Below are 21,253 nucleotides of genomic sequence, written 5' to 3'. Positions count from 1 at the left end.
AGATTCTATAGCATTTTTGCCAAACTGTCCTCCAGTCGTTAGATGGTAAGAGTCTCGCAGAAATGATTTTTTTCAGGTTGCTTAAATCGGCTTCAATCCAACGTGGAGCTTCAACAACTTCATGTATTTCAGCAGCCCAGTTCAGCAGCACTTCACCGCCTGAAAAATTGTGTTGTCTACCTTTTGTCTCACAAGTACAACCTGTGCCAAAGCAAGATCTCACAGGGTGAAGGAGGTTAAAGCAACAAAGGCACCTCCAGATGGTCAGGGATTTTGCTCTTTAAACTCTGTTCTTAGAGATGTATGGAGGGAGAATAATATCTTCATTTTGTAAGGTTCGTGTGTAACAGACTGTCAGCACGTTTGCACGTGTGTGCGCGTATCTTTTAAATCTTGTCAGCAGCTGTCTTTGCTGTCAGTCAGCTTCGGCACGGCAGTTTCGGTACGCTCTCGGACGAGCACCTATGCTCCCCCTGCGCAGAGGCAGCAGGTGGTTGACTGCTGACGGGCAAAACACGGCAACCGCAAGCCGTGAGGTAGGAACGGTTCAAGGGGAGATAAACACTCCAAAGAGGCAGAAGGCTGCGGTATTGACAGGAATAGCTGCTTCGGCGCGTGAATCAGACTCGGAACGAACCGAATGTGATTTTATAAGGGTTCAGTAAAGCAATACGTTGCCCCGTCTTCTTACACATAAACATTTGCTGCCGTGCATAAACTATTTTTATTAAGGCAGTGAATCATTTTACGGGCGTTCATCCCTCCCTTAAGACGATAAGAGGATATGAGGCAAATCAAAGGGTGTGCAAAGATGCAGAAAGAAAAACAAAACCCTTTACGAGTTGCTTTCATGAGGAAATCAAAACAAATAAGCCAAAAACCCATCCCTTCAACGGTAAGCGTACTCTTGTTTTTCCTCTTGGCACACAAATTAGCGAGTTGGACGTTTAACTTTTACTGCCCTTGTTCTCTCGCACCTTCCCATCACCCGGATTGCTCCTCTCCGTTTTCCCCCCCGGTGGAGTCGCCTACATGCCAGGAAGGTGACTGAAGATGCTGGTGAGGTTATCCAGTCAAGGTTTTCACCAAGTCATCCGGCCTCTTGGTATTCATACCACACCGTCACCCCCCGAGGCAACAGAGGGGTTCATCTCCTGAATACTGACTCAATGAAAGAAACTTCCTTTTGTCATTTTACTTCACACTCACCTGCTCGCCTCTCTGCTCTGATTTCTTTGTCCTCTCTCTGCTCAGCTCCTGCCTCTCTTTCCTCCCGTTTCTTTCCTCATTCCCTTTTATGTTGTCTTCCTTGCCATCCCTCCCCGAGCCTCCCTGCCTTGTGTCTTTCACTCTGGGCTCTTTGATGATGTGCACATTGCTAATTGTGTCCGAGCAGATGCTGTCAGATGCTACGCCTGACAAAACGGCCATGGGGGCAATCCGTGGAGAGGACCTGATTTGGCAGAGGTCAAACGAGGTCACTTTCACAGCAGCGTCCTGCTGCCTCCCGAGCTCACCAGGTCGGTCGGCTTGCTGTCAGGCTGGTTTGTACAAAAGCGCAAATCTATGTGACCTTGTGTGCCTACAGGCTTTGCAAAAAAAAAAAAGAAGCTAAAATTTCATGTGTTTTGCAGAGAATGTGTGTCGTAGATCAACACAGATTGGCGTGTAAAAGAATATTAGTTTTTCAAACATTTTTGCTTGTAGAAATATTTTTTTTTTGGCTCTATAGTGGCCTTTATTTGAAAATGATATGACAGGAAAGTAGGGTAATGAGAGAGAGAGATGGATGACATGTGGAAAAGGTCACCAGACCGGGGATTGAACCTGCGATGGCCGCGTCGAGGACCAACCCCTGCGCCACCACAGCACCCCTGCTTATAGAAATTTGTATTCAGTTTCCTAAAAGGTGACAGGTTTGAGTCCCAGCCTGATAACCTTTGCTGCACATCTTTCTCTCATTACCCACTTTCCTGTCTGGCCACAAAACCTTTATAAGAAAAAAATAAAAACAGAATTATGAAACAGGTATGAGTTTGAAGAAATTTCTCCGTCGTGCCTGCTGCTAGCATGTGCTTGTTCTAAATGAAAATGAACGCTTTCTTCTTTGACTTCCAATGATTCACTTCCTGCTAAAGAGCCCCCTGGTGGTTGGAGAAAAATTCACAGAAAAGCCACACCGGGCTGTAAGCTGCATGGTTCAAAGGGTGGGGGAAAAGTAGCGGCTTATAGTCCGTTATTTGTTTTATAGATGCTAACATAATAGATTTTATTAAAGCTTTATTTTTTCATGACAGTTCTAAAAGGTGATGTCTAAGCCTATAAATCCAATGCGAATTTCAGCCCTGCAGTCACTCATACAGGCTCCGTGTCATGTGATGCACCACATCAGGCGCCTCCATAGCATGTGGCACTCGCTGACATCGCTCAGGCTGCTGTAAAGCTGCTGGGGAGGACAGCTAGAAAACAGAAAGACGTGGTGCTTTTCCTGCTGCAGACAACAAGCAGAATTTCAGAAATATATTCAATGTTTTTTTTTACATATAAAGTGCAGAGTCACAACCCTCCAGAGTAAACAAGGCAAGAGTATCCTCTCTGGTGAATAAAGACCCTAGCAGATTTTGTAACGTGGCATTGCTAAATTCACATTCAGGTTTAAGCTGAGCCGAATCAAACAGCATATTTTAACAGCACAGTAATCACTAAATGTTGTCCAATATAATATGTTTGGTGCTAATGTTATCCTAACATGCATGTAATATTTACTCTTTTCTAACCTTTTACCATCTCAGCCTGTCATCATCTGCAGTAAAATGTACTTGATCGACATCGTTTCAATACATCTGCTTTATAATTATTTTCCTCTTTACATCCCTTAAAACATTTGGTACGCCGAGATGTGATAGTTGTTTGTGTCACGTCACATCTGTGAGCTAAAATGATCACATATCAGCTTCTTAACTGAGAGTCCAATAACTTAACCACCAACCGAAACAAACTATATCGCAAGGATTATCGGTTCATCCCTCCAAATGATTCATTTTCAGGTTTTCTGACCAATTTATCCTCTCCAGGTGGGTGAAATGCATCACCTTAACGTGACACTGGGTTCACTCTCAGGAGCTCAGTGAAGTTCAGCATTGACCTGTGGTAGGATGCCCCACGTTCAATAACTCCAGTCTTAATAATAGAAAGGATTGGAAATGACAGACAGGTGGTCGGGTGAAGGAGAAACACAGAGTGGGGCCAGTGGATTTTGAGGCTCTTTGTGCTCAGAGGCAACTTTTTATAATCTTCTCACTTCATGATCCATTCAACAGAGATGATGACAGTGCATAGAGAAGTTCAAGATAGTGGGTTTAAGTGGCTGTGCAGCTACATTCAAGACCTACATCACAAAACTCAATGCAGTGCATGCAGTGGTGGTGGAAAGCATGCTGCTGCTGCTGGGCTGCAGTGGTGGAGGCATGTTTTCTGGAGTGATGAATCATTCCTCTCTGTCTGGCAGTTTAATGGATGAGTTTGGGTTAGACAGTTCCCTGGAGAACTGCCTGACTGTCTTGTTTTAAGAGTAACATTTGATAGAGAACGTAGATCAGGCTCTGGAGTCCTTAGTTCCAGTAAGAAACTCTTCATCCTTCAGATTGCCGAGATTATTTTGGGGAATTTCAACTCTGTGGATATCGTTTGTGGATGGTCTCATCTTGTTCAGACATGACTTTCCACCAGTGCAAAAAACAAGGTGCATGAAGGAACACTTTTAAGACGAATTAGAGGAAATGTGAGGCAAACCTTTTCATCTAATAGTGTCTGACCTCAAAATGTCTCTTGCGGAAGAATGGACAAAACTACACATTCCTAAACTTTGCTCTGTAGTGCGTGGAAAACCTGGCTAAAGTTTAACTGAGACATTTTTTTGAGCATATAAAGCAATGGTTGGTGTTATTAGTCCAGATTTCTAACGAGCAGGTCGTATTTAATTTTGCGCTTCTTTCTAGGATCTGTTGTTGGCATAGCATAAATGCCGTTTCTTCACCATCAAAAAAAATCTATACTGGAAAAAACACGGGTGTTCAATAACAGAAATAAAGTGGAGAAACGGCGTGTGCAGGTGACAGAAACAGGAGACAGAAAGACAAACACACTGACAAAGAGGAGAAATTGAGATTAAATGGTAATTAATAGGTAGCCAGCACTTTCAATTCATCACATTCACCCTTCCTATTGATCACACTGAAATTTTCATTTAAAGTTTGAAATAAGCGGCAAGACCGCCTCTGCAGAAAGCACTGAGCCGCGGATCAATAGCCAGTGGATTAGAACTAAATAAGTGCAGTCGCAGAAATTCAAATATCGGATTTCAGAGCATGGCGAGAGACTGCTGTGAATCAGATCCAGAAATGCCCGGGGGGCAACCAGAACGTGAAGGGAGAGCAGGGAAATGAACGACGCAAACGGAGAGAGGCAAAGGTAGAGGGATGCGGGTCTTCATCGCCTCTCATCCCAATCTGTTCTCTCTACCTTTTCAAACGCTGTTATCTCTCCACTTCTCTTTCGCAGACATTTTTACTCAGAAAATGGGTCAAGTCTGCGCTAATTTCAACTCTTTGACTCCGTGCGCCGGGGGCCCTGCGGCGACAGCGACTCCACCTCGTCTTCTCTCGATGTCGCCCACCTGCCGGCTTTCCGCCTCTAAGGACGAACACACTGCCCCGCCGCCCATTTAAGGCTGCAACCTGCTGCAAAGCACTGATCGATTCTCCCCCCACTGCCGCTTGTTTGCGGCCGACTCTTTCAGGTACTCGAGAAGTGAACAGGCTGCAGGAAGGAGAGGGATGAATGAGGACACGCAGGAGGTGGAGATGCGGAATCGAAGAAACGCGACTAAATGCCCCTTTGGGACGGCACCGCGCCGTTAGCTCGCGCACGTGGCTGAACATCTCGGAGCAGATTCTGGCCGGGGCCTCTGGGCCCTCTGGTGTCACCTTGTGTTTTGGTGGAGGGCCGGTGATTAATGGGCCACGGTTTCTGCAAACGCTGGCTCCATTCCACCTGCTCTGCCGCCGCCGCTTCGTTCCTCTTTGTGCGTGCGCAGGCCAGCGCCCGTGCGAATAAGACGGCTGAACCATAATCAGAGAGCAAGCAGAAAGCAACAGTGAAACTGCTACATTCATTAAGAAGTTCACACTACAAAACACACCATCTGGTGCTGGCAGAGCGGGCGGACAAAAGAGGCAGAAGGAAGGAAACATGAGAACACACAAGGAGGGACGGGAGCTGGTTATTGTCGAGAAGTTGATATCGCGAGGAACGAGCGAGAAAGGAATAGATCCAGCGGATGGAGTAAAATAAGAAGAGGAAAAAAAGCGTCACCTGAGAGGTGAGAAATGCCAGGAGGTCTCCAAGCAGCAGAAATTACTTCAGGATTTAGACTGGCAAAAAGAGACACTTGAGAAAAAGAGAATTGAGTGGGTCTTTTACAGCTATGGCTGACAGCCTGCTATGTGTGTGTGTGTGTGTGTGTGTGCGTGTGCGTGTGTGTGCGCGTGCGTGTGCGTGCGTGTGTGTGTGGAGATGTGTGTGCGTGTGTGTGTGGCGGGATAACTCACCAGGTGGACACGGTACATGATGCTGATTCCCAGGGTCATGAAAGGCTTGGAGAAGTCGATCACCTTCTCGCGCTCCGCTGTGATGGTAAGTCCGGCCACGGCCAGGTCAGCTTTCTGAAAGGAGAGTCAGATTGCGTCATAAAAACAAACACAGACACACGTGTGATCCAGTTCCGAGGAATAACATCCTCTATGTGACTAAACTGTTTGAAAAGACGACGAGGATGACTAAAGAAGAAGACTAATGGTAGCCAAAACCCCTATAATACCCTTTTGTATCCTTTAGACCCTTTGTCCACCAGCACTATCTGTGTTGAGGATAATCCAACATTGGCCTCGTGTGCGTGCGCGTGTGTGCGCGTGTGTGTGTGTGTCAGTCGTTGTGAGCGTGGAGGGCACCAGAGAGCTCAGGGTAACCATTGTGGCTGGCCAAAGGAGCACTGTCAAGACAAATCACTTGACAAAGCAACGGCTGGCAAAACACACTGTACGAAACAAACACACACACATCTACACACACACACACACACACATCTACACGCGCACACATACGTAGAAATGCTCAATGCAGCTGAATACTGGAAAGCTTTCTACTAATAATACAGGCCAGCAAAGTGCAACTGCAAGGGATTTTTCATCTCCCTGTGGAGCAAAGAGCGAAAGCAGTAAAGCATTGCTCTTTGTCTGCAGCAGGAGGACTAAGAGGATTGGGGAGATGGAGGAGAATAGCAGGACGAGAGCAAGCGGAGGGGAGCACTACAGCAGGAACACTTTTTCTTTTTAACAGAATCTGACATACACGGGATTGGATTTAGATTTGACGTAAGAGTGAATTGTGATAATCAAAGAAGCCCTCGGAACAAGTTTAAAATGCCACGTCGAGGAGCGAAGTCGCACCTTTGCTAGAAACGCTCCATTATTCCTGTTTTTCCGCCTCCTGGACTCGGAGCCGCCCACACCGAGCACTGAGGCCCGTAGCGTCTCCCGAAGCCCGATCCCCAGCCAGAGGCTTTGACCCTCTGTCATCAGCTGTCCTATTTTCCCCTCTCTGCTTTCAGCACCGAAAGAAGAGACACGTGTAGGGGAGCGGCTTTCCAGGCCAATTTTTAACAAAGAAACGTCTTTGAAAAGCGAACGGCAGCTTTAACATCCGATGAAATATTAATGAAATGCAATAAGATTCCTGTGGCTGTCTCCTAATGCACCTTCTGCTATCACACAATCTAATGCCTGCTGTTAAGCGCCGTGGTCTCTGTGTCTAGCTACAGTCATTCATATTAGAATCCAGTTAAGAAGACAAAAGGATTTGAATCTGACCTTGGACAAATTAAACTTTGTGTAAGAACTAAACGTGTGCAAACAAGTAGAGCTCCTTTCTTTCCAGCTGTTTTGCACACTACATGCAAACAAATAAATTCATTAAAGCTGCAGTAGGCAACTTTCACAAAAATCTGGGGGTTTTTTTGCATATGAAAAACATTGAGCTCCTCTGTCTTTGACGTTTTGTTACTTTTTAAAAAGAAAAGTTGCCTACTGCAGCTTTAAGTCCAGAAGATTTCTGGTGATTTCTGCTGTTTTAGCATCAGGTTACAATCATCTCTCCAGCCACAAATGTAGGACATGAAGTAAAGTGATCATGTCTCCTAAAATAGATCTGAAGTGTTTGATCCAATGAAGTGCTGCTCAAAACATTAAGAGGAATGACGTCAGAACGGCATCAGTAAATCAATGAAAGTCCCTTTAATAGATTTGTTGTGAGATGAAACGCATCGACAAAAATAATGAGAAATAAACCCATAATATACAAATATTACCAATATACAGAGCTGGCTTGTATTTACAGCAGCTTAAAAAGAAAAGTTTTACGTCCATATAATTTTCCTCGTAGGTTCTGGCTGCGCTCTTGCTCACCACCTCCTCCTCCTCGTTTCTGGGGAGGAGGAGGAGGAGGAGGAACAGATGGACCTTTTTCAAATAGTCACTTTAGCTCTGTTTACTAAACCCTGCATGTGAAGAATCTGTTAAAAACACTCAGAAATCGTAAGGTTTGTACTTTTAAAATCAATTGCAAAAATATCCAGTGGATTTCACTTACATGAATTCATGTTCTTTGACATCCCTGACCTCCTGCATACCAACTTCCAGCCAACTTTTTTTTTTTCCCCGCATAAACATGCAGTTAGTTTAAAAGAAGTAAAACTCATACATCTGATCTCATATGAATGTGATGAAGCCGCGTCCGCACCAACATTTTGCTATTTGCTCTGTAAAGCTTGGAGCAGGTTTGTATTTTTCTGTGATATCAGAATTAGAAGAGGCGCTAACTCGGGTTACATACCAACCAAAAGCTTTGCAAAGAGCTTTGTAGTTCTTTCCAATTCTTAAACTAAATGGGAAGGTGTAACATTGTGTTCTACTCTCATGCATCAAAGTTTTAAATAACCAACTTTTAAATAACTTGTTACTTATGTATATAATGGAAATCCCTTCCTAACATATTTAAGTTTTGCCAGAACATAAGGCTCTCAAAGACCAGAGTTGTCATGCAGGTTGTGAAAAGAAAATACCATCTACTGAAAGATGGAGGTCATTTTAATGCAGTAGGAGAAAAAAACCCTGAAAAAAGTGGCAGGCTTTGCTCTGATAGCTTTACAAAAACTTGACACGGAAGTCTGAAAAGATGGATTTGATTATCTAGTGATTTCTTCAATATACATTTTTCACCAGTCAAATAAATTATCTGAACAATATTGTTGTTTTTAACAAATTTATATTAATGGATGAAATTACAATCGAGCTCACAGTTTGGACAGAATCGAGAAGACCCTTTTTGTCTATTTTGTAAAATAAACAGTTGCACGATGTAATTACTCTCTGATAAATTCAGACGACGTTATTACAGTTTTGAAGAGTGCAGGTGGAAACTCTTTGTGGGAAAATATTCCTTCCACTCTGTTTAATCACTTCTGCAATTGTGGGCCAAGAGGGGACAACTGTGACCTGAATAAAAAACGGGATTGCTTGGATCTTGATGTGTGTTTCTACATCTATTTAGAATAATCTGCTTTGTGATATAACTTTAATAGCAAATACACAGTGACTTGAGCAGCCCTGTGGATTCCCTCCTTTGTTTTTTAACTGCAGGTTTTTCCCAACAAAGCAGAATACGCTGCACTGGGACTCCACAGGCCTTCTTCTGGGCTAGCACAGAGGCTATCTAACACCAGTCAAAGTAGTCATCCTCGCTGGGTGAAATATTATTCAGTCAGAACGTTACAGCCAGGGACACGGGAATCTGTTGTCCAGAATATCCTCAGGCTTCCCGTCCTTGCTGCTGAGCGTGTATTTCATACTGTATCTTCTCAACTTATCTTTTAAACTCGCAGGCGAAGCTGATCCCACATCTTTTTGCTTTATACGTCTTCCTCTCACATAGCCTCCAACCATACCAGATGAAGCCTTTCTTCTCCCTGCGTTCCGCCCCTCCCCATTCCTCCCAGATGACCCTCTGTCCCATGACAAATTCCTCTCAAGCATGCCCTTTTTATTTTTGCGTTGGCTCTCAGGCTGCCTTCGAAAGACACGCGTCAACTTAAGCAAACCGGCGAAGGTCGGCTTCCCTGGAGCAGCTTTCAGTGGGTTCGGGTTCTGACTGTAACACAGGCAGGCACATCTTGCTTTACGTTCTTAATGGCTTTGCCCTCCATTAGCCCATGGAATTAAGACAGATCACCTCTTTCAGTAGACTCAGTCATTCACTACATCATTTCTTCCTCCTCCGCCTCACCCCTGCCTTCCTTTTCACATATATATTTTTTTTACTCACAACTCCTCCTCCCCATCTCGTCCCCTCCCTTTATGTAACCTTATCTGGCTGTTGGCAGAAACAACGTAGCCGTGAAGACGCACAGGACCTCACTGCGAGGTTTTACAGCAACGGCGCAGACCGATTCACTGAGGGAGGAAGGAGGGATGAGAGGCGGCGTTTGTCGAGGTCAGTTCAGACGGCTTACGGAAAGGAGCCGACACAAAACAAGCCACCGACGAGCCGCGACTGTTTTTGAAAAATGCAATGCTTAAGCTGAAAAGGCCAACTGCTTAGTGAAAAAAACCCCATCATACTTTGTGAAGTAAAGGAAATTTAGTCACTGTGAACCAAATGAAAGCAGAGCAGTCCAATTGAATTTGTCCGTCTGTGTGCGCGTCAGTATCAGTGGGAATTATTCAAGTTGTTGATGTGCATTTATCACCGAATACACTTGATAATTTATTATGCGTCTCAGATGCAGGCCACATGAAAGTCTCTATGTGTTTGCATTTTAACCGTGGCGGCCATGTTTTTTGGCACCTCTCAAAAAGAAGCGCAAACAAAATTAAATAAATCATTCAAATTAACACTTGAAACTTCATAATAAAATAAATGAAACTGAATTTATTGTGGTAGTTGCATATTAATTTAGTGAGGGGGGGGGAAACTTAGTTAAGAAATCAGAAACAAATCTTAAAAAATAAATAAATAAATAAGCAAAGGCAACTTTAGTATTTTTTTTAAACTTACAGAAGTACAAATATCCTGTTTTTGTCCCACAATGGGGAAATATGTGTGCAGCAGCAGCAAAAGAAAGTCAATTTCTACAAAGATGTGAATATGCAGTATATAAAAACAGAATAAAGAACCACATACTGTACAACAGGGACAAAATTTTACTAGTACTAGAAATTTCCTAAGGAATATTTAACTGAGTAGGTTAAAAAATGTGCCAGTGTGGGCATTGAAAGATAACAGAGCATATACAATGAGTGACAATAAAACTGTGCAGATAGCAGCAGAAGCGTTATCTAGAACGAGTGAAGCTACCAGGTACATTACACACCCTGGAGATGAGCTCTCCGACCATCCCGGTCCACGTTCCGTTGGCTCCAGGAACGCCATAGACGCCGTCCCCGACCAGCCGGATGCGGTACTTAAACTTGAGGATGTCCGCCAGCTCCTTCAGCATGTCCACGCAGAAGCCTTCGTAGCGGTCATTCCCCTCCAGTTCTTGGTGGTTTGGCCGTAGCATTACGTACGGATTCTCCTGCAAAAGCACAGTTTGCATAGCGTTATTGTTGATGTTGGAGATGATGGAAAACATCCTCCACTTTAACAGCTTTTCAAATTTGTGCTTTAGAAAAATAAAAAACATCATGCCACCGCTGTGTGTATCTTTAGTATTTTCTCTGATTGCGTTTCAGATCCAGAACTCCTCAGAAGATTTTAACTTCCCATGTTCTCTCTGGAGGTCATGGGTCACATGGGGTTTACCGCCTGCAATGAAAACAGAGATTTTTGGGATCTGAAGCAGAGCCAGGTACCAAAACAGGAACATTGACGCGAGAGCCTTAATCCGCTGTAACCAGCAAAAAGCTGGATAAGAAACAAAAGCATTTCCTCCATCTGATCACACACACACACACACACACACATATTTACAACCTGCCGTTTGGAGATCCAAGTCTGTGATCGACTGCCAGTTTATTTATGTCTTGTTTTGTGGTTTAGTTGATGTTGGAAAAAGATTTAAAGACCAATCCCACTACGTATTTCAAAGGCCACTTTAGTGCGTTATCAAATAATGCAGTTGTCGAGCTGCTGTGGTTTGGATTTACTGTGTCACGATAAAAGAAAAGACCAGATATTTGCTGTTGAGGCATCATCTCAATCGACTCATCAGTTCAGCTCATCTGTCAATACTAAAAAAACAAAATCTTAAAATTAACGAGCAAACTTCATATGTATTAAAACAATGACTTTGAAATTCAACATTTAGAAAGTTTTTTTTTTTTGAAAAACAGATTGCAGCCATAAAGCCATGTGTGTGAGCCGTATAAAGTGGACTGTGACTGCATTCAGGAGGGAACAGCATAACCACTAATGATGTGGTGCTGAAGTTTTCAGGGCCAGAATAAAAGTGAAATTGTTTTGCCATTGCGAAAGCTGTAAATGCTGGTATATGACTGCGGTACAGCTAGCCGGCTCTTCGAACAGCCGGCCCACACAAGATATTAATAGGCTTTTATTTTGAAATTATCCATCAGATCTGGTTGACGTTTGCTGGTGGTGTTCCAGAGGTATCCCTCTGTCACCCAGAAGTGAGAGAAATCACTGGAAGCAGAGAGTTTTTCAGCATTTCATAATGTCCCCAATTATTTCTGATACATTATTTCTTTTTGCAACTGCAGCAGATGTGCGCTTTTATTGTGAAAGCAACACATAAATGGGTGTACCATAATGTCTTGAGCTGTCGCGCACGAGAATATCTTGGTTGTTCGAAGAGTCAGCTAGCTCTACCGCAGTTATATGTAGGGCACATGATCGATTTGCCTCAAGGTTCAATCTATAAAAATAGTTTGATTTATTTTGGGAAAACTTGATGCCCCTCAGGTGGCACGACTTTTACTTGTGAGCGGTCTTGTTCTCGTCAAAGTTAACTGCTTGGTTCCGCTTTTAAAGGCAGCAGAGCAGCACTTTGACATCATGGACTGAACGCCTCGTTTTCCCTGCATCGGTGGACGAAAGAAACTGCAGGGATGTGATAACCACAAGGATAAAGCAAATGCTAATGGGCTGTCTGTGTCACACCACACAAAGCAGATGTGCATGTCGATCCAGCTCGTCACGGCAGGCTCAAAAAGCTTACTCAGGAGACACGCTGTATAAAACCAGCTACATTTTTTGGCGCCGTAGTAAATATGTGTAACAAAAATTGCAGAGGGATAATTAAAAAAATAAATCCAGCGATTAATTTAACTACCGTATTTTCCGGACTATAGAGCGCACCATAAGCCTCCGCTGCATCATATGAACTTCTTCATGTGGTTTTCATTGATGAGGAGGTATGAGTTTGAACATAGACATAATATAAGAGTAGACCCCACATTGGCTGCTCTGGAGCAGGAAATACGGCGGCCATCTTGGAGCGGTTTGTTGTTTTGCTTAACCAAAACAACAGAAGATGCCTCAGCACTGAGGGATATTGTTGTTCTGATCGATGGACCATTGATGTGAGGGCTTGACAGATAACATTTCACAAGTAAGATGGATATATTATTGTGTATATGTTGTGATTAGAATATTACTTTACTGTATTTATGTCCACCGGCGAGATACCAGCTAATATTAGCTATAATACTTGCTGTAATACGGGGTTCAGTACAGCTATGAAGGCTAACTGAGATTCCGTAAATCTAAAAAAATTAATTATTTCTAACATTGATTTAGATCATCTGACACAAGAGCCTTTATTAGAAATGAAACAATGTAACATATATTACAAAACATATACGTGTTATAACATTCACCAGCAAAGTTTACACAGGTGGTAAAGACTATTATTTATATGTAATTTTTTCACTCGGTGAAAAGTAAGATACATCCCAAATCTTCCGTTTTTGTTTAGAAGGTTTCCTAAAGACACGATGTGAGGAAGAATTGGGAAATATCTTTCAAAAGAGACGGATTCACTGCAGCACGGATGAATGTCACATCGGATTTTGGACTCAATCTCAGCTGCTGAATCTCTGAAGCTTGAACTCGTCGGCTGAAAAACACATATCTATATATATGTATGTGTATACACATATAAACATGTATCCAGTATTATTTAGTATTAATCATTATTTATTTGTGTTTGTATAGTTATATAAATATGTATTAATATTACTAAATAATTTATTAAATAAATTATGAACGGCTGTGTGCTTTGTAATATGCTCATCATATATCAATATCAGAATATTCCATTCCTACTCTACTGTTATAGCAATAAAGCATATTTAAATATGCTGAACTATGTATTAAAAACATACTTAAAAAATACAATTGTTTATAAATGTACCTTTGATAGATGTTTGAATATGGTTTCCAGTAACAAAAAAGCGTGTTATGATCGATTAAATGCGCTGATGCATCATTGTGCCTGCTAAACACATAAGCTGAGTGGAGCGGTGGACCGCTCCAAGATGGCCGCCCTAAATCTCGTCAGAGACAATAGGCAAAAGCGGTCCATGAGGCATCTATTCTTATATTATGTCTATGAGTTTGAACACATTTCTTCTTCGTGCCTGCTGCTAGCATGTGCTTGTTCTAAATCACATGTGTCAAACTCAAGGCCCGGGGGCCAAATCTGGCCCGCCTTAGCTTTTTATGTGGCCCTTTAGACTCCAATTTACATCAGTTAGTCTGCAAAATTCACACAAAATCAACGGATCCCAGCTTTTGTTTCTGATTTTTACTGCAATTTTGGGTCTGAGTGACTGCTGCCTCAGCCTTACCTGATGTAAAGTTACAGTCCGTGACCGATACGGCGATTGATAAAAAAATCACGTTTAACACCATACATTAGCGTAAATATAATAAAAATTCCTTACAAATATTTTTTAAATTAGCATCAGAAAATCTGAGATTTTAATTGCAAAAAAAAAAAAAAACATTAACAAAATCCTGGATAGGCTGATCAGTGTGAAAAGATTTTCAATATTATTTAATTTTAAGAAACACTTATTGAATCCTGAAACAAACAGCTGTTTATTGATATTTTAACAGTTTAGTGGGTTTTATCAATACATTTTGGCCCTTTAAAAACATTCAGATATTTGATATGGCCCAACATGAAAATGAGTTTGACACACCTGTTCTAAATGAAAATTTGTGCTTTCTTCTTTGATTTCCAATTTTGACTTCTAATGATTCACTGCTAAAGAGCCCCCTGGTGGTGGAAGAAAAATCCACCGAAAAGCCGCACTGGGCTGTAAGCCGCTTGGTTCAAAGCGTGGGGAAAAAGTAGCGGCTTAGAGTCCGAAAAATACGGTGTATTAATTATCTTCAATGCTGAATTTGATATAGTAATAAATTCTGAATATATTGCAAATTCAGAATTTTCAACAAGGTCTGATTGAAATCCAATCAAAAACTTGCAGTATTTGATTGGATTTCATAATCTAAATGAACGGCTGACTTTGTCAGAAAAACGCTGAACTGTTTACCAAGGCAACATTTTCTGAAGTTTGGATTTTGCTGAAACTTGCTTGACATAACTGTTGGTGTTGCTGTTTCCTAAATGTATGTTTGCCAATAACCAGCAAAAATTGAGAAACAAATTACACAAACAGGGGAAATAAAAAAAATACAACTGGTAAGGTGCAGTAAAAGCATTTTGCTTTCAGTTTTATGTGTTGCACCTACACATGATCTTTTGCAGAGTTGATGGCAGAGCATTTCCTGGTAGAGCTTCAATCAAGATTACAGCCCAAAGTCTGTGTACACTAAATAAGACACACATTTTTATGTTATATATATATATATATATGAATATTTGCTGGTGAAGTTGGGGACTGCACAAAAAATATTTCCAGAAATGTGTCCACATTTTGGAAATAAAACAAGTAAATCCTATTTTCATGCTACATTAATTTATTAGAAAACAATTCTGAATTTCATTAGTTTTATCCTTCATGCTGGATTTCAAACACTGCACAAGCTTTGAGTAACATCAGTTTGAACATGAAAAACGGACATCTTAACTTTGTAGCTCCTGAACAATGAAGCAGTTTCTGTGCTTGTGTGTGTTTAGGTGAAAATGAGAGGAAATATTACCATTTGTGTCTCTTATCTTTCTATTCCTGGTCAGACATGCCGAATAAAAATAATCTCTGGAAACATTATTCAGTAAAGGAAACACTTGATAGCAACAGAAACCTTTGTGTTTTCATTTCCATTGATGCCCATAGTGATTTTTTTTGCTCCTCTCTCTTTAAGAGCTTTTGTGAAAAAGGGCATTTTAGTTTGTATGGACCAAACTAAACTAAAGGTTTTAAAAGGTAATCTTAAAACTTTCTTTAAACACTGAAATAAAGTTGTCGTGAAACTATTTCTTATTCAAAGGGTCGCTTAAGTTTAGAATATAACACAATATATATATTTTTATGTGAAACGTTTACACAGGGGACTGAAAATTGTGCTTTCTGAAGAAGAGGAGACCATAAGGAAATTCCTTCTACTTTCTTTAACACACCAGACAAATGTAAAGAAGTAAAAAAAAAAAAAACAACAAAAAAAAAAACATTGGGTTGAATCTACAAAGCAACGCAAACTTTTAAAACAGTTTCTTAGGCTTTCCTACCTACGTATTCCCAGGCCAAAAGGAGTCTGGTTCCATACAGATAACTTTAGCAGACGAGGAACAGCAAACACATGAGTCGTAAAAGTGCACCGGAGGATGTTCTTCATATTATACTTCACACCCACAACAATAGAGTTCCTCATCTTAAAACCTCCAGGTGTTGAGGACGCCTCCACGCAGCCCTTCATCGTTGTTTTTACCCCCCAGAAAACAAGCTCTCCAGAGTGCAACAAGATGTCAGCTGGGATATTAATTTGTAGCTGTGTTTGAACAGAAGGCAAATTTGATCTAATAATATTCCCTTAAAATGACAGGCCAATAGGAAATTGGCTGGGGCACAGGAATGGTAAACTTCAAATAAGGCTTTTGCAGAAAAGATCGAGATAAATGAATGCTTAAAAAAAAAAATCAAAGAGAACAGTAGCAGAGCTTGAATCTGCATGTGCAAATACATAAGCATATGCCTCAGTGCCTCTGAGCCTGTGTGCCAGAAAATCAGCCTCCTTGTCTGCTTTTATCAGTCAGCGCAGTGTACACTGTTCAATTTTTACCGTTGCATTTGTGACTGGATAAGAAAGCGCTCGGCGACCCAAAGGGAGTCTGTGGGAAGCTGAGGGAGAATATCAGAGGGCGATGTGGTTGATAAAACAAAACAAAGCAAAAAAAAAAAAAAAAACAACAGAAAATGACTGGTATAGGTGGGACTAGGAGCACGTTTCAAGTATTAGGAACAAAGTGATTCAATTGAATTTTAGATTTTGAGGCGGTGGGAATTTTAAATAATGGCTGGAATCAAAAACACGTCTGCCAAGGTGAAACCCTGGTGGGTTTTAGATTTAACAGCAAAAAGTTCATTTCAAAATTACTTCTGTTTTTTTAAACTTTTCCATCTTCAGTGCAGCCACAAACTTTCAGGTATTTTTTCTGAGATATTAGATGATGTAAAAGTAAAGTATAATTGTGAAGTAGTGGAAAAATTCTTCTTTTTTTGTTGTTTTTTTTCAAAATTTCAAAATTCTCTTTGGGGATATCTGATTATCACCGTAACCTGTTTTATCTAAAGAGTCTCCGGACCAACCTTTTATTTTCTACCTGTGATTGCCACATTTGTCCTAGCAAATGTTAAAAAATGAAAAGCATGTATTGCTTTCTTTTTTCCCCCAATTATGTGCTAATTTCTCTGGGTCTGTCACAAATCACAATACATTTGTCAGTGGTTGGAACGTAAAAAATGTGAAAAATCTCAAGCTGCATGTATGTGTTTGAAAGGAACCTTACTTTACTTTTAGCGGTCTGAATAAATACAAGTATCTTACCTCCTAATACCATTGAATGGTCTGCTTGCAAACACAAAAAAGGTTAAAATGAAGTATTCCTACTGAAGCATCACTGTTCACAGGGCCAGAACGAAACAAATCCACTGCACACAATTTCAACAACACAATCAAAAGCATCTCAGAGGTAAAGATAAGCCCTGTCACTCGCATCAGAATCGCCACTAGGCCTGGTAAGGACATTTTTGCAAAGATCTAAACAATGCCTGTCACAAACTCAATCAATGCTCACAAACACATGGCTCGTGGCCTTGCAATAAAGTGATAATCAATTCTGTGACAGTTCCCTCCCCCCCAAAGCTATTTGTGAAATTGAAAAGTAAAGGTGACAGCCATGCCAGGGGTGTAAGGAAACTGGCCTCATAAAGGCCAGGCAGATGTGTCTGGAGGGCACACAGAGCCTCTGCTTCATAAATAGTGCAGAGAACACATCTCACATCTCCCCTCCGAGCCGGCGCTACAGGTAAGGAATTCTTATGGAGGCCTTCAGCTGAGGCCCGTCTGCCGCCCACAAGCAAGATAACAGTGACATGGCAATCAGACGATGATGAATGAGCTGTGATAGGCACTGAAAATTGCTCCGTGGTGGCTTCCCAAGTTTGGTCTGGGGACTCAATATATCCAAAGTGAAATCAAAGCTCTGTGCTCATCCAATTCTTTTTCTTCTTTTTTTTTTAATATAAACTCCTTCTACAGTGAAAACATTGTCTCAGCTGCAATCAGACCTAACCCAAACACACACACAGACACACACGCATCCTCAGTCTTACCAAGCGTCCTTGTAAAATAAGCTATTTCATCTGAATCCCATTAAGGACCAGCAAAGTGTGCCAATATGCCCTCCCCAAGCCATGGGAGTGATGCTGATAAGCGAGCCACTCAGAAAAACACATTAGCACAATTGCCTCTGCTTACAACCCACTTTGTGCCTTATCCGTTTCATCAGCGAGAAGGAGGAGGAGCTGAGTGACTGACAAATCCCCGTTCAGCTGTTTGGAAGGTGCGATGAAAAAAAAGGCACGAATGACAAAAAAAACAAACAAACAATTTCTTTAAAGGGGAGAGAAAAAAAAACAAAACTCAGAGCATCTTGTAATTAGAAAAAAAAAGCAGTGGATTATGAATGGAGTTAAATAAGTTAATCAATGAAGTAGATTTTAAATAGTGCTGCGTTACTTTTATTGATGTTGAGTGGGTGCAAAACTCTACCCAGCTGAATTGGGTCACCCTGCATTAGAGGAGAGTGACACAGTGAAAGGTTTTCTTCTCCCTGGGGACACGCTGGATGTTTAATATCGCTCTAGTCGGAACACCATGCGATTAAACACTATTGTTCTCTTACAGGTTTCCTTGTTAACCTGAGTAATTTGAAAATGTGGTTTATAAATTACCTCGTTTATTAAGTTGAACCAACTCTACCGTCTAAACCAGGGGTGTCAAACTCATTTTCATGTTGGGCCGTATCAAAAATCTGAATGTTTTTAAAGGGCCAAAATGTATTGATAAAACCCACTAAACTGTTAAAATATCAATAAACAGCTGTTTGTTTCAGGATTCAATAAGTGTTTCTTAAAATTAAATAATATTGAAAATCTTTTCACACTGATCAGCCTATCCAGGATTTTGTTAATGTTTTTGTGTTTTTTTTTTTTTGCAATCAAAATCTCAGATTTTCTGATGCTAATTTAAAAAATATTTGTAAGTTATTTTTATTATATTTACGCTAATGTATGGTGTTAAACGTGATGTTTTATCAACGTATCGGTCACAGATTGTAACTTTACATCAGGTAAGGCTGAGGCAGCAGTCACTCAGACCCAATGTTTTTGACAAATTTCAGGAAAAAATTGCAGTAAAAATCAGAAAAAAATGTTGGGATCCATTGATTTTGTGTGAATTTTGCAGACTAACTGATGTAAATAGGAGTCTAAAGGGCCACATAAAAAGCTAAGGTGGGCCAGATTTGGCCCCCGGGCCTTGAGTTTGACACATGTGGTCTAAACACTATTTATTCCCAAACCTGTCAACTGGATTGGCCACCCTTTTTCTGTTGCATAAAATAAACACAACCGAGGTTAAGGTTATGAAATAATGGAAATTATCCTCCAGGATATTTTTGATAGAGAGTAGAATTATTCTTTTCTCTATCCATAGAACATTTTCTCAGAAGATTCTCAAGACGTTTTGGAAAATTTCGGACTGGCCTTTATGTTTTTTTTGGTCCGTAAGTCTCTCATAGATATCATTTTGGTGTAATGTTTGTCTTATTATTGAGTCATGAACACTGACCTTAACTGAAAGGAGTGAGACCTGCAGAAACAACTCTCCAGCTGGGAGAGTTGTCAAACCACTCTGTTAGTTATTTCAGTCCACCAGTTGAAAAGCTAGGAAGGTTTTCTACTGTCAGTGCTATTCAGCTTATCGAACATAAGCAGAATGGATGACAAAATCACAGGCGTCTAAAAGCCTAACAAAAGTTTTTTTCTTCCATAGTTTTCCAGACTGATTGATGGATAGCTGCCGTAGTTTTCGGACTATACGCCGCTACTTTTCTCCCACGCTGTGAACAATGCGGCTTACAGCCGGGTGCGGCTTTTCTGTGGATTTTTCTTCAACCACCAGGGGGCTCTTTAGCAGGAAGTGAATCATTGGAAGTCAAAATTGCAAATCAAAGAAGAAAGCGCTGATTTTCATTTAGAACAAGCACATGCTAGCAGCAGGCACAACGGAGAAATTTCTTCAAACTCACACCCCCTCATCAAGGAAACAACAGGAAGAAGTTCATATGATGCCGCTTTAAGTTGAAGGTTATCAATTTGGTAGTACAGATCGATAGCCGCTGCACGTAAACTTGGCGTGAACAAATCCATGGTTCAGCGTTGGAGACGCAGGGCTGCGTCCTTAATAGCTTGTGGAAAACCGAGAGCGGCGGAGATACCAGCAGCTTATAGCTCGGTGCGACTTATATATGTACGTTTCCAGTTTTTTTTAACAAAAACTTTGAGTGCATCTATAGTCCGGAAAATACGGTAATCAGTTCTCAAATATCTTTAGATTGGGACCTTTTTGTACTTTGTGTTGTCAGACTGGGTCTGTTTATGTGATTTCTTGATTACACAATGTATAGCAGTAATCACAAATTTTTTGTGGCCTTAAAAATTAGTATTTAATGAACCACATTTTTTGACAGCAGAGTTCAATTTCAAAGAAGTGTTGGGGGAGGATTACTGTTTCACATGGGGCCAGATCAATAGTTTTTCTCCATTAATGAATAAAATCATCACTTGAAAACAACTTTCCATATTTTATATGTTTATTAAAATATATTCCTGTATGTGAAACAAAATAGAAAATAGAAAATAGAACTCTATGAGGAGGCAAATGCTGCAAGTATATTTTGTTGAAAGTTTTTCATTTAAGTTCAACATTTCTTCTTCTCGGTGATCTGAATCTGAACAACCCTGAAGCCTTTTAAGGCATTTCAACCACAACAAACAAGTTTAGGGGAATAATTTGTATCTTTTGAAGTGTTGCAAACACCATCCATCATTTCTTCAGTTCTGTCCAGCCACCAAAACACCATGAGACTAATAATGATGAAACCTCTCGGTGGGATAATGGGTTTGTGCCCCATGTGATGTTTCCTTTAATGGCCACACCGATTAGTTCTAATGTTACCTGATTACAGCACCTTTTTGTCTTAAAAAGTCATTAGTAAAATCCAAAAATCCTTTTTTTGCTTATTGCCTAAAGCCAAAACACAAAGTTTGTTGAGGTCTTTAGACAGACGCATCTGATAAGTATTTCATTTTCTCCACATTTCTCACAAATCTATGCTAAAATTGGGTTATTATTTCCACGCACTAAAGTGAATAATACAATAAAACAAAATTTAGTTTAAATTTTTGAAAATTTAACATAAAACTTGACATTTCTACCACCTAGAGTCCATCTATTGTAAATTAAGTTCCATAATTCAGAAGCGAACAGACGTGTCTATAGGAGCAGAAATCAGGTAATCAAATTAATGGGCTGTTGACCTTCAAAACTGTATCGTGTCAAAGCACAAGTCTCTGAAACATAACGAAACCTTTTTAGGCAGCAATGAACGCCATTTAGAAGGTAAATCATTAACCTCAAACAGAGTTTT

General features: G+C 40.8%; 1 protein-coding gene across 7 annotated transcripts in view; it reads right to left on the bottom strand.

Annotated features, from left to right (window-relative positions):
* The window catches only part of grik4 (glutamate receptor, ionotropic, kainate 4), a 353,167-nt gene that overhangs the window by 22,658 nt on the left and 309,256 nt on the right, over positions 1–21,253 (bottom strand). For all 7 annotated transcript variants that reach the window (XM_017308264.2, XM_008425649.3, XM_008425647.3 and 4 more), the window contains 2 exons: positions 10,484–10,687; positions 5,610–5,723 (listed from right to left, as the gene is read on the bottom strand). In XM_017308264.2, the coding sequence (XP_017163753.1) occupies positions 5,610–5,723; positions 10,484–10,687 (318 nt within the window). The remainder of the gene's footprint in view (positions 1–5,609; positions 5,724–10,483; positions 10,688–21,253) is intronic.

The sequence above is a fragment of the Poecilia reticulata genome, chromosome 13 (assembly GCF_904066995.2).
Source record: "Poecilia reticulata chromosome 13, P_reticulata-male-v2, whole genome shotgun sequence".
NCBI lineage: Eukaryota > Metazoa > Chordata > Actinopteri > Cyprinodontiformes > Poeciliidae > Poecilia > Poecilia reticulata.
This window is presented reverse-complemented; position numbering and strand designations above follow the sequence as displayed.